Source organism: Nilaparvata lugens, chromosome 5 (genome assembly GCF_014356525.2).
Source record: "Nilaparvata lugens isolate BPH chromosome 5, ASM1435652v1, whole genome shotgun sequence".
Classification (NCBI taxonomy): Eukaryota; Metazoa; Arthropoda; class Insecta; order Hemiptera; family Delphacidae; genus Nilaparvata; species Nilaparvata lugens.
Window position 1 is genome coordinate 50837596 of NC_052508.1, and position 12561 is coordinate 50850156.

General features: G+C 34.2%; 2 protein-coding genes across 39 annotated transcripts in view; one reads left to right on the forward strand and one right to left on the reverse strand.

Annotated features, from left to right (window-relative positions):
• The window catches only part of LOC111063080 (longitudinals lacking protein), a 592348-nt gene that overhangs the window by 492303 nt on the left and 87484 nt on the right, over positions 1-12561 (reverse strand). The window lies entirely within an intron of this gene.
• Positions 1746-8734, forward strand: LOC120351403. Its single transcript, XM_039428609.1, has 2 exons — positions 1746-2180; positions 5165-8734. Exons 1-2 carry the CDS (start codon positions 1796-1798, stop codon positions 5842-5844), a joined length of 1065 nt encoding a protein of 354 aa, XP_039284543.1. The 5' UTR covers positions 1746-1795; the 3' UTR covers positions 5845-8734.

A 12561-nucleotide genomic window follows, 5' to 3' on the forward strand; every position in this document is an offset into this window, starting at 1 on the left:
ATGTGTGTGTAACAACTGGCTTAACTATCGTAGAAGTCATATTAGTCCAGTCAATATAGACATAAAAAAGGGGGTGTGCTTGCAATTAGTATTTGATTTCTCAGATGGAATTAAATAGAGATTGTATTTATTCAAATGCCAATCAATGTACAATAATTATTATTTAAAGAAAATCCTTATTAAATGCTGTAAATCACCCCGTTTACTATGAGCGCTGCTATCCGGAGATTTTCAGTTTGGTGTAAGGGTAGGCATTCCTGACTAGCAATTAGGAGGTACCGGGTTCGATTCCCGGGCTGGCAAATAATTTTTAGAGAGCAGATATCATCGAATTTCCATCTAGCTGTTAATCCTGTTGTCAATGTCTGCAGTAGCAGAAGTTTTCGGGGTGATTTACAACATTTAATAGGACAGCGAATGTCCTATTTAAATGATGAAAACAGAAAGACAGGGAAAAAACCACTGAATTGAGAATAAGATTATACTACCTAATATTTATACTAATGTACAATCCTCAAAAAAGATTCACAGTCATTCAATGTGAACAGATAGAACTTCAAACTTTTAAGAAATATATTGAATGGGACTGAGGTATTAAATTTTCTTGAAATTAAATTGAACATTCTAGGTGCATTGAAAGAAAATGAATGTTGAAAAATTGTTAAATTAGATTGGGGAACTTCAACTAAAACCCGTCTGAAGTCATATCTGATATTGCGAGTAAGATTTGCATTAAGGCTTCTTAGAAAGAATAGCTTTAGTACTTTAAAAACATCTTTAGTACTTTATACATCATCTGTCCACCTATTTCTTGGTCGACCTTTTCTTCTTCTGTTATATATTTTCTCCTTTCATGTACATTTCACCACTCTTCCATCTCCCATTCTCAACATATGCACCCTCCATATTATTCTGCCAGCTTTTATCGATTGCACAATGTCTTCATTGTTTAAGAACTCTATTTCAAAATTTTTTCTTCCTCTCTAGAGGCCATTCTCAAAAAGGGCCCATTCTCAAGGGCCCAAGATTCTTCTCACTACTTTTCTTTCAAAAACTCTCAGTCTTAGCATATCTCCAGCAGTAAGCACCCATGTTACCGATCCGTAATACATCACAGGCTTCACCAATGCTTTGTATAATTGTAATATAAAGATATGAAAAGAAAATGTCTTACTTCTCTGGCTTTTTGTGGGAATAATTTTCTGAACAATAGATTTATGATGAAGTGCCATAAGACATTAATCATAGATCTATTCATCCTTGGAAGGATAAAATCAGATCGATTTCTTTTTTTGGAGCCGAGATATTCTTGTTTCACGAAACCATTGCAGTTTCGAACTTTGAGGGAGTCCTAGGGAGGATTCAAGTGGGGGAACGTTGGTACTCTGCGGTTCCAGGTTATGTATGACCGGACAGAAGAAATTCCTCTTCCAATGTAGGACCAGCCTTAGATGGCAGCAAGTTTGAAAATATGGAGCAGACATTACACTGAACTGCACTAACCTTATTTGCTGTCATACAACTTTACTATGTTTTGTGAGCAATTTTGTAACTTGAACCAATCTATGAGACCAACATCCCGTGTTATCACGCCTGAAGGTCGAAAATATGAAACTTGTTACTAAGGACTATTTTTTGTGTAGGTTTCACAGTTTTGTCTCCATAGTGAGATATCAGTATTCAGTGTGACAGATATATCAGACTGAAGACTAATTTCTATGCACGAAGAAGACTTCAAAACTGTAATTAACAGAATACTTCATTTTTGTTCACAGGTGTGGTGGTACAAATTGATATGGGTGTTAAGAAAGTGACAGTAATCAGACCTCAGCCAATAGGTAAAATCTTTGTTAAACCTAATAGTGCTCTTTTTCCGAGAACTGTTGCTCTCAAAGAAACTGATCTGAGTACTGATACCATTTTGAGACCTGAGATCAAAATAAGAGCTGTCGAGTCAAAAGATCCAGTGCCAAATGCTTCAAAGATCAATTTGGGAATTCTCACCAATCCAAGATCTGAGATCGTTTTGGGAGCTGTCAAGCCTGGTGTTGCCCCAAAGAGCAATTTAGGAGCTGAAACCAATTCAAGAGGTGAGAGCAACGCAGGAGCTGAAACCCATCCAAGAGCTGAGACCAATGCCGGAGCTAATACCGATTCTGAATCTAAAACCATCTCAAAAGGTGAGACCGATTTGTGTACTGTGCACATTTTGATAGCTGAGACTAATTCCGTAGCTGAGAACAACTGGGGAGCTGTGAACATTTCAGGCACTGACATCACAACTCCAACTCAGCTAGAGCTAAAATACTTGTGCAGAAACTGTGGAGAATGTTTTGAAAAGAAGATCACGTTCCAGAGACACAAGAGACGCACTTGTGGAAACCATATTCTACCAGCGTGAACATTGTACATTCAAAACAAAATGACTGGAAACCTGGAGATTGCATGTTTTGATGAAGCATGATTCACAAGTTAGGGAGGAATTAAATTATATTATGAGAGAGAATGAAATAGTTAATCCATTAGGTATAGCCCATAGGCTGTATAGATAGTTGGAGAATGGTAGGAGGAAATGTTTTTTTTTTCAATTTATAATGTTAATTTTTTTCTATAAAAAAAGAGTCCTTATATCTTTGAGTTACTGCAAGATATTCTGTCTGTCATTTCCATGATTTTACTTGCATTGGTATATTGTAGATGTTTTCTGCATTCTCACCAACAGTGAGCTTTCCCCCCAGAGATATTCTGAATACTGGTATCAGAATACACTCTTCAATCTGTCTTGAACAGGAAAGATTGCGGACTGGTGATGGAGATTGTGATTGTCACTCATTAAAAAACGTGAAAGAAACTAAGTCTTAAATGTGAAAGAATCTAGGAGTCTTTGTAGACTCTCATCTTAAATGGAATGCACATATAAATAACATGTTTAAGAAAATAAAACACATAATTCACAAATTCCATAGATTGAATGAGCTCAATGACCCAACTATAATAAAGATGGCTTATTCAGCATATGCCCAGTCCATATTGCAATATGGTATTAGGGTATGAGGTGGAGCATTGGACATTCATTTAAATAAAATCTCCGTAATTCAAAGATATATTTTAAAAGCTGCACTTGGAAGACCAAGACGATATCCCAGCCATAGCCTTTTTGCAGAGCTCCCAGTTTTAACAGTGAGACAACTTTACGTGAAAAAATTAATTCTAGCCGTTCATAGGTATAAAAATCTCTTAGAAACTAACATTCCGTCGTATTATTTCCGTTCATCATCTCATTACCGCATTCCTAGAACAAATTTAACAGTATGCCGCAGACAGTTCATATACATGAGTAATAGATTGATGAATATTTTGCCAAACCAATTAATTTCAGATAGATTTAATAAACCAGTCATTAAAAATATAGAGAGATGGAGCAGAAGTAACAATGTTTTTCGCCTCATGTACAGTTAGATTCTACTTTATTAAAAAAAATTTTTCTTTGATATTATTTTCACTCAGCTACATTTTTCCAGATATTATATTACTACAATAATTATTATTTAACTTATTTATTAATTATTATTACTACCATTTAAATAAAATGTTTAATCATCTTTTATGTTTATGTTAAATTAAATGAAATCTTTTGTACTCGTTGCTAGCACACTAACTAAAGCTGCGTTTACACACGAGTTATTAACAAAAAGTTATTAACTTTACTGAATCGTCAAAAATTTCTCTTGACAAAAGTTAATAACTCATGTTTCTAACAGAAAATTCCTTGTTATTAACAAGATCTTGTTATCAATATAATTGACTTTCATATGATTTTATTTAACGAGACTATTCATATAACAGCCGGAATAAAAAGCAAAAAAATGTCTTCAAATTTGAATTGAAACATGTGTGTGATCATTAAAATAATGATCTTCATCTGATTGTAGGGTAGGGATGCTGGGCGAGGGGGATGCGGGGAAGATAGTAACGTGTTATTAACAAAAGTTACCGTCTCTCGATGGATAACATAAATCTTGTTAATAACAAGGAATTTTCTGTTGAAAACACGAGTTATCAACTTTTTTCAAGAGAATTTTTTGTCGATTCAGTCAAGTTGACAACTTTTTATTAATTCATGTTATCAACACGGTGTAAACGCAGCTTAAGGTTTTGCTGGCAACGGCAATTAAATTTTAAGTTTAAATTTTATTTTTATTCTGTATAAGTATGAAGTATTTGTTTTATTTATCATTGTTATCTTTATAATTGGCAAATAAATGATTTTGAATTTTTTTCTCTTCATTTGAATCTTTGATTAGATTTGCTCCATGTTTGTTAAATTTTCTATTGTAAGCATCCACAAGAAGGAAATCTGTCATTCATAATATGTTATGCAAATATTGCTATTATGTATGTGTATAAATTGTGTATTGCCTATAAAGGTGCGTACAGATATGCGCGCCACAAACACGCTCCAATCATAAACGTTACATGATACTTTACGCGAGAGGTTCGTAATATTATGTTCTCAAGATGATCGCGCGCTTATCTTATTGTTGACTTCAATATGCTACAATAATAAACTAACCTTAAAAAATTAATTGAGTGAAATTCAGCTGATCGGGCAACAAAACGAAATAAAATTTTCTGATCAGGATTTATGGGTAGCCTTATGTTTATTTCATTAATGATGAACTTCAATGAATAAATAATAAATATTATGTTCGTCAATGTTTCAAAGGGAAAAAGGGTTGGTTGGAAGTTTGGCTTTTTGATTTTAAATGTCAATATGCTGGTACCGGTATTATTGATAATGTTATGATTTTCATATTTTATAATTTTGATAATTTTATATTTTAAAACAGAGATCATAACTGATACAAAGAAAATATAAACCGCGCATGCGCAGATATTGGCTAGTTCGCAACTTGCCAAGCTGCGCTCTGTTCGCGCTCTGTTTTTACGCGACCCCTTGTAGGCCTAAGTCAGACTAGAGGACAACTTTAAGATGGAAAATGTGAAACTTGTTATTATGGGCTATTTCTGTGTTGGGCTCACGGTTTTGTTCTTAGTAAGAGATCAGCCTTTAGTTTGGCTGATGGATCAGCCTGAAGACCAATCTCTATGTATGAAGAAGCTTCTACAACTGTATTTAATAGAATACTTTCGTTTGTTTCAGATGTGGTTGTATCAATTAAGAAAGGTGTTAAGGAAGTTACAGTAATCAGATCTCAACCAACAGGAAAAATCTTTGTTAAACCTGATAGTGCTCTTTTTCCGAAAGCTGTTAGTCTCAAACAAACTAATCCGGGTACTGATGCCATTTTGAGACCTCAGACCAAATTAAGAGCTGTCATGCCAAAAGATGCTTCAAAGATCAATTTGGGAACTCTCACCAATCCAAGAGGTGGAATGGTTTTGGGAGCTGTCAAGCCTGGTGTTGCCCCAAAGATCAATTCTGGAGCTGAAACCCATCCAAGAGCTGAGACCAACACAGGAGTTGAGGTTAATTTTGGATGTGAGACGAATGCAGGAGCTGAGACCGATTTAGCAGCTGAGGCCAGCACCGCTTTAGCTGGAATCAATTCAGTATCTGAGAACAACGGGGGAGCTGACATTGCAACTCCAACCCATCTAGAAGCACAATATTTGTGCACAAACTGTGGAAAAAGTTATGAAAGTAAAGGTTCTTTTAAGAGGCACATAAAAATGGTTTGTGACAATAAAACAACATACCTGCTGTGTGAACATTGTCCGTTCAAAACAAAATGGCCGGACTCCATGAAAATGCATGCACTGATGAAACATGATTCACAAATTAAGGGAAAATTGAAAAATATCTTACAAAAAAAAAAATAAGCGATTTGATAAGGCATAACAGATATATTGGAAGATTATAGGAGGAAATGATCCTTACATCTCAAGGATGTTTTTGTGTATCTGTTTTTGGATGTGCTTCTCACATCTATGAGTTATAAAATTGTATTATGTATATTATAGCTGCGATTGGTATTCATTGACCAATAGGATGGATTTCAGCCATTTTTCATTTCAGCCAACTTTCCTTTCAGCCATTCTATTGATTTTGATTAATTAATCTATCCAATTTCAAAATGTATAGTTTTATTCTGATGTGGAATCTTCTTCTTCAGTTTGGTGTAAAAGTTATCATGGACATAACCTATTTGGACTATTGAGATGAAATTGAGAAATAAATGAAGTTTTGGGCAATAGCCTGTTTTCCTTTTCTGGATAGTGTATTTGTTTGCTCCATTCGATAAATGAATAAATATATTTTCTATTCTGTATGAATCATGATGGTAATCAAAAGAATACTAAATAAAGAATAATAATAAAGAATTGATAACTATTAGCTCTGTGAATAGTAGACCTCACGAAGTTTTCTCATCTACAAGTATCTGGTGTCACCTTAAATTTGTTTTTTTTTTTCAAAAAATATGTGAGAATATTGATACTGATAGGCACGCATCATAATTGACCGAGCGAAGTAAGCTCTAAGATTCAATTCGACGGTTTTGCATTTCTCTTTATGTTTATATGTTTATATTTATGTTCCGCATTTACGGCGAAACGCGGCAATAGATTTCCATAAAATTTGACAGGTATGTTCCTTTTTGAATTTCGCGTCGACGTATATGTATATTAGGTTGTTTGAAATTTTGCATTTCAAGGATAATACAAATGGAACAAGAGTCTCCTTCGAACGCCATATTACCGTGAAATCAGACTATAGAATTATTAATCATAAATCAGCTGTCCAATAAATTATTATTATTGTATGCAATTGATATCTCAATATAACTTAGTAAAAAATCAGCTTTTGTGTGGACTATTATTGCATACAATGACGCATACAATTAATAATTAAAAGTAACATAGTAGTTTATCTCGACCTTTTTCTGCTTTCAACTCGGGCTGACCTGTTGCCAGTATGTCTTGAAGGAGATTAGCTTTAGGTGATAGCATTTTTGATACACTAACCCCAACAGCCATCAGCTGTTTTCACACCGATATCTCGCCGATACGACATACAGACAGGATTTACTCTGATGGACAGTATGAGAGAAGACTGTGGTTTATAACTGCGCGAGGCCTACTGTTCACAGAACTACTAGTATCTTGACTGCAAACAAGACATTGAAATCATAGACCTAAACTATAGAATAGATGCGGCTTATCCAGACATCTGTGTTATGCATGCAATGAATAATCCGCTTGTCAGCTGATTGATTATGAATAGTTCTATAGTCTGATTAATCCTATCTTCAGAGTAGATATTTATTCAATTCGTCTTACATTGCCAGGTCTGACAAGACATACTACGGCAAACACTTATAAAATTAAAAAAATAATAATAGATGATATTTATGTAGTGATATCGGAGTATTGAGCGAATTCCTTTTCCTTTCATATTATCCTTTAAATGCAAAATTTCCACTAGTGTATACATTGACGCACAGTTGAAAAATGAATATTCCTGCCAAATCTCATAGAATTCTATCAACGCGTATGGACGTAAATGCGCTATATACATACAGACGGCAGACGAAAGAAAATCCGAGTTAAAACATAGACCTCACTGCGTTCGATCAATGAAGAATGCTATTATGAATGAATATTATGCTATTGGCATAATATGTGGGAGGAAAATATTTCTTGTAGGCCTATTCACATACTTCTATGAGATTTCCGTGGAACTTAAGTAGAACAGATTACTGGAATAGATTCTGTAAGTTGTAAGTCTGCAAAATGCAACCTGAATAGGACTGGGATTTAGATAAACAGAAGGCTACTTACACACCCATTAATTCTAGATGTAAAATAAAATAATCGTAACTCCTAATTCCAGTTGTGTCGCAAAACAATGAATGTGTCTACAAACACTTCGATCATCAAACGTTACCGTACGCATGCCGCCGTGTAGCGATCGTCTCTTGTCACGACCGTCGTTCATTTATCTACCTACGTTGGGTCGTGAAGACAAAGACCCCAAAGCGGCGTGGTTCATGTTGACAAACAACTGAAGCGAATCATTGAAAAGTATTTTCATGATAAAAAGGGCTGAACGCTACTATATTTTTTGACGGTAAAAATTTGATCAAACTTTTATCGACCGTCCAAAATCAAATAGATGTGTGTGTAATTAGCATTAGTTGAATGTTGTCACTGGACCTACTCTATCTTGAGCAATGGTAAATTCACTGTTTTCAAGTATGTATAACAATATTGTAAATATTAAAAAAACGGTGGTCAAATTTAAAAGTAGGCATACCAGTAAGTAATAGTTTCAAGGTTTACAATTTAAATATTTATAATTATAGTTTGCTATTTAGACTAATAATTTAATTCTTGAAATCTCAACATGTTATTTTTTATATTTATAATTCTATTTTTTCGATTTTTCATTATTATAGTGTATACATTGATAGTATTGTGCATTAAACAGTTAGGCTATGTTTATTGCCAGTTCAACCTGGAAGTAACTTATAAAATTGTCCTTTGTTTAGTATTGTGCATTAAGCAGTTAGGCTATGTTTATTGCCAGTTCAACCTGGAAGTAACTTATAAAATTGTCCTTTGTTTTCAAGTTTGTATTAGCCTGCTGGTAATCAAAATCTGATTCAATTGAGCATCAATAAATAATTGTAAATCATTCCTGTAGTTTAAGATGAGCTCTTGGAATTCTAATATGAATTTTGTTGAAAGAAATAAATTGATTAAATTGAAATTAAATGAATTGATTTATCAATATTGACTTTAATTGCTTCACATAATAATAAAAGATAAAATTGAATTATTCAGGTGAATTTTTCTCATTTGATTAGTCGTTAAAAGTTATGAATAATTTCTATTCTCATCTAAACAAGAATAACCACAGTGACTATATTGCATCCAAAGTGGTCAAGACGAATCTTGCTTTCTGGCTTCTTATTGACCAATCACTGGTAAGATGATAATTCGATTTTCACATGGTGTAATCATTATGATAATGGTACTTGAAAGACAGTAGAAATGAGCTTGAAGGTATTTATGCCTTTTCTTATGGTTATAAATAAAAATAAAAATCTTGAAATTGCAGCGGACTTTTAGTTACCGAGTGACCTAATCATTTATATTGTGAGTCAACTTCAATTATATTGCTAAGATCATTCTGTTCAGAGTTCCTAGTTATGATTGTTGGGATCAGTTCCACGTCTCTTTCATAAATAATAGTGTCAATGAGACTCATAACGGGGAACTTTTTGTTGTGTTGTTTAAATAAGGAAATTACAATGACACTGACTTATATACCCAGCCACGTTGTTCATCACAGTACTTTAGTGATTCTCTTTTTGTTAATACAAATATTCAGAATTGCAGAAATTGATTTGAATGCACTGGAATAATTATAAGTTCATACCGTAAGTTCATGAGATAACAGTAATGATAATAATCGTAAAAATAGAATAATTGTTTATTGGAATGAAAAGAGGAGATAATTCTTTACAACCTTGAATAGAAATGAAATTTTCCATATCTAGTATTTCCCCAGATAGAATGATTTAACAATAACTATAACAATAGAAAAATCGTAATTCTCGCCACAATAGCCCAGTCAATGAAGACCAAGAACAGGGTTTTGCGCAACTAATTAAGGGAAAGCTGATTTTTCGTTGGGTATTTGTATACATAGTACATAGCCTGGAATCACATAATACTTATCGGCGTCTCAACCCCCCGAAGTTCGAAACTGCAATCAATGGTTTCGTAAAGCAGGTATAATTCGGCACCAAATCAAGATATCGAGCTGCCTTTAATTTTATAATTTTAATTATGTATGGGTCTACAAATTGATGACATCTGACATATAGCATTTTATCGAATATCTATTATTATTCAGGAAGTTATTCTCTTACAAAACCAGAAAATTAGGAAATTTCCACCTCATATTTTGTCTAATAGAAGTTAACGCTTCCGTTTTTCGAAAAAAATGTTTCGAATTGAAGCTAGAGCTCGTTTTAAAACCTTGAAATCACATACTTTTGAGTCATGTAGTAGATAAGTCATACTTTTTTGAACGATTATAATCTTAATTTTCCAGTTAATCTGCTCATTAAAAGTAATAATACCACCAACGGTGGTTCCCTGGAGACCAACCTATTATCTGAAAAAGGTGAGAGTAAGTTGTTCTGTCCAATTGCTTGATTTGGCGAGCAATCACACTGCACAATTCATAGAGACGTGACGGTAAAAATGTTCTATGATAGCCTACTTTTATCCAAAATAGCGGCTGATTAAAATTCATCAATTATTTTTTTAAACTAAAACTTCAATCAGCCGCCATTTTCGATAAAAGTATTATAGAACATTTTTATTGGTGTTATCTTTCTTGTATTAGAAAGGCCTTGAAAATGATGTACCACACAATGGGTGTTAACATTTTAAATATTTGAGTTACAAACCCTCATTTCCTTAAAAACTAAAACTTCAATCAGCCGCCAATTTGGATATAAGTATCATAGAACATTTTAATTGATACCATCTTTTTTGTTTTAAAAAGGCCTTTAAGATGATGTACCATACAATGGGTATTTACATTTAAAATATTTGAGTTACAACCCCTAAGTCACCCCCTTATGAGGGGTTGAAATTCAGTTGTACGTCAAAAGGTAGGGTATTTGACCAATAACTCCTGAAAGTTACAGTATTATATCTACAACAGTCTCCAATTTATTGAAGGGTTCCCATACATATATGACTCACTCAGTATAGTCGAATGCAAACTGGAGTGGCGTTTCCCCACGCCACATCTGCCCTCAGCTGGCAACTAACTGTAGAACATGCATGCACATACACACACAGTCGACTTACGTTGTTGTGTCATAGCATAGCCACCTCTAATACCTCTAATATTAGAGGTGGCTATGGTCATAGCTGTCATCAGCGAGAGGCTTTTAACATGAACAACCAATAACAATGAATAAACCTCTGGAAACTTACAAATTATAATGATAGAAAAAAATTCAGCCTCAAACAGGGCAGCGAAGAAAAAATAAAAACAACATTAATTTTTGAGATACAAAAAACTAACATCGAAAACTTTTGCTAGAAGCGGTTCGCTGTGATGACACAACAATGTAAGTCAACTGTGTATGTGCATGCATGTTCTATCGTTAATGTTCAGCCTTAGATCTTATGATTGTTCATATGGGAGAGGCGTGGAAGTGAAGTCAGTGCCACGTCACTTCAGTGTGAATTGGACCTAAGGTGTTATATTACACGACATAAGAGAGCGGGAGCCGACGAGAATTGAAGTCAGCCAGAATTAGCCAGTCATCCACATTATTTGATAAATGCCATCCCTATTGTCCAAACAAAACTACTTCCGAATTGGAGAGATATGCTGAGCAGAGGAAAGTAGGGATACAGTGGCGGTGTTTTTGCTGTTCTAAGCGGACAGCATTCTGTAGATTTTAGGGAATGTTCAACTGCTCATGATACGCATTTATGTAGTTTCCTTTCTGAAAGCACTGAGTCGAATCAACAACTTTGCAACTTCACTTCTTTCATTATTATTGGCTGATCTCCCTCCATTTCTCTGCTCCGCATATTCAACCAAGTCCGAAGTAGTTTTGTATAAAATATAGAGGAAATGGCAACGTCGCTAAGTAGTTCTGTCAACTAGTCAGCCAGAGTTGAAACCAGTGAAAAGTCTAAAAAAAAAGTTCAAGAATAATTGGATGCAAAACACTTGGAACTGTCAACATTCCTTAAAAATAACGTCAACATTATCCATTCAACTATTGCTGACAATCGAATCAGCTGTCAGTTCTCGTGCAACACAATCAAGTCAGCAATGATTGATCTGATTGACTTTGATTAATTCTATTACAGTCAGCATTGGTTGAATGGAAAGCGATGAGCAGTGGCATTATTTATAGACAATGCTAATAGTTGAAAGTGAATTGTAGTAGAAAGATGATTTTAATAGCACTGCTTTCCAGTGTTGTCAATTTTTGGAAATGGCAAGTATTGGAGAAATCTGTATACACAGATGTGATCTCACAAGTTGATCTCTGCTTTTTCGGTGGGGTGGCGGCAATTTGATTGAAATTGTTACCACAGAGACGTCACATGAGTTACACTTCCTATTCATTTCTATAGGAAGTCAATCAGGTTCCAGCATAGCCACCTCTAATACCTCCTGTATTAGAGGTGGCTATGGTTCCAGTATTCAGTATACGGTTCGTACTTGAATCTTGTTGCCATGTACCAGAAAATTTGAATAACATGTTGAAATAGAATCATAGAGTAAAGTTAGCATAAATGCTATCTTTTCTTTCTCTCTATGATGAATTAAAGGAGATCCACTAACCACTTGCCATTTACAAATCAGTGCAGCTTTTAAAGCAATACATTCACAGGAAATTACATCGCCTTGAACATGTTATTATAAAAATGTGTACGAATATTCACCTCTAAAAAAGCATTGAAAACAATATTCTTTTTAAGTCTCGATACCGAACCGTATACTACGGATTTTCACCTAAAATTTTAGGTTAGAATCTTCAAATC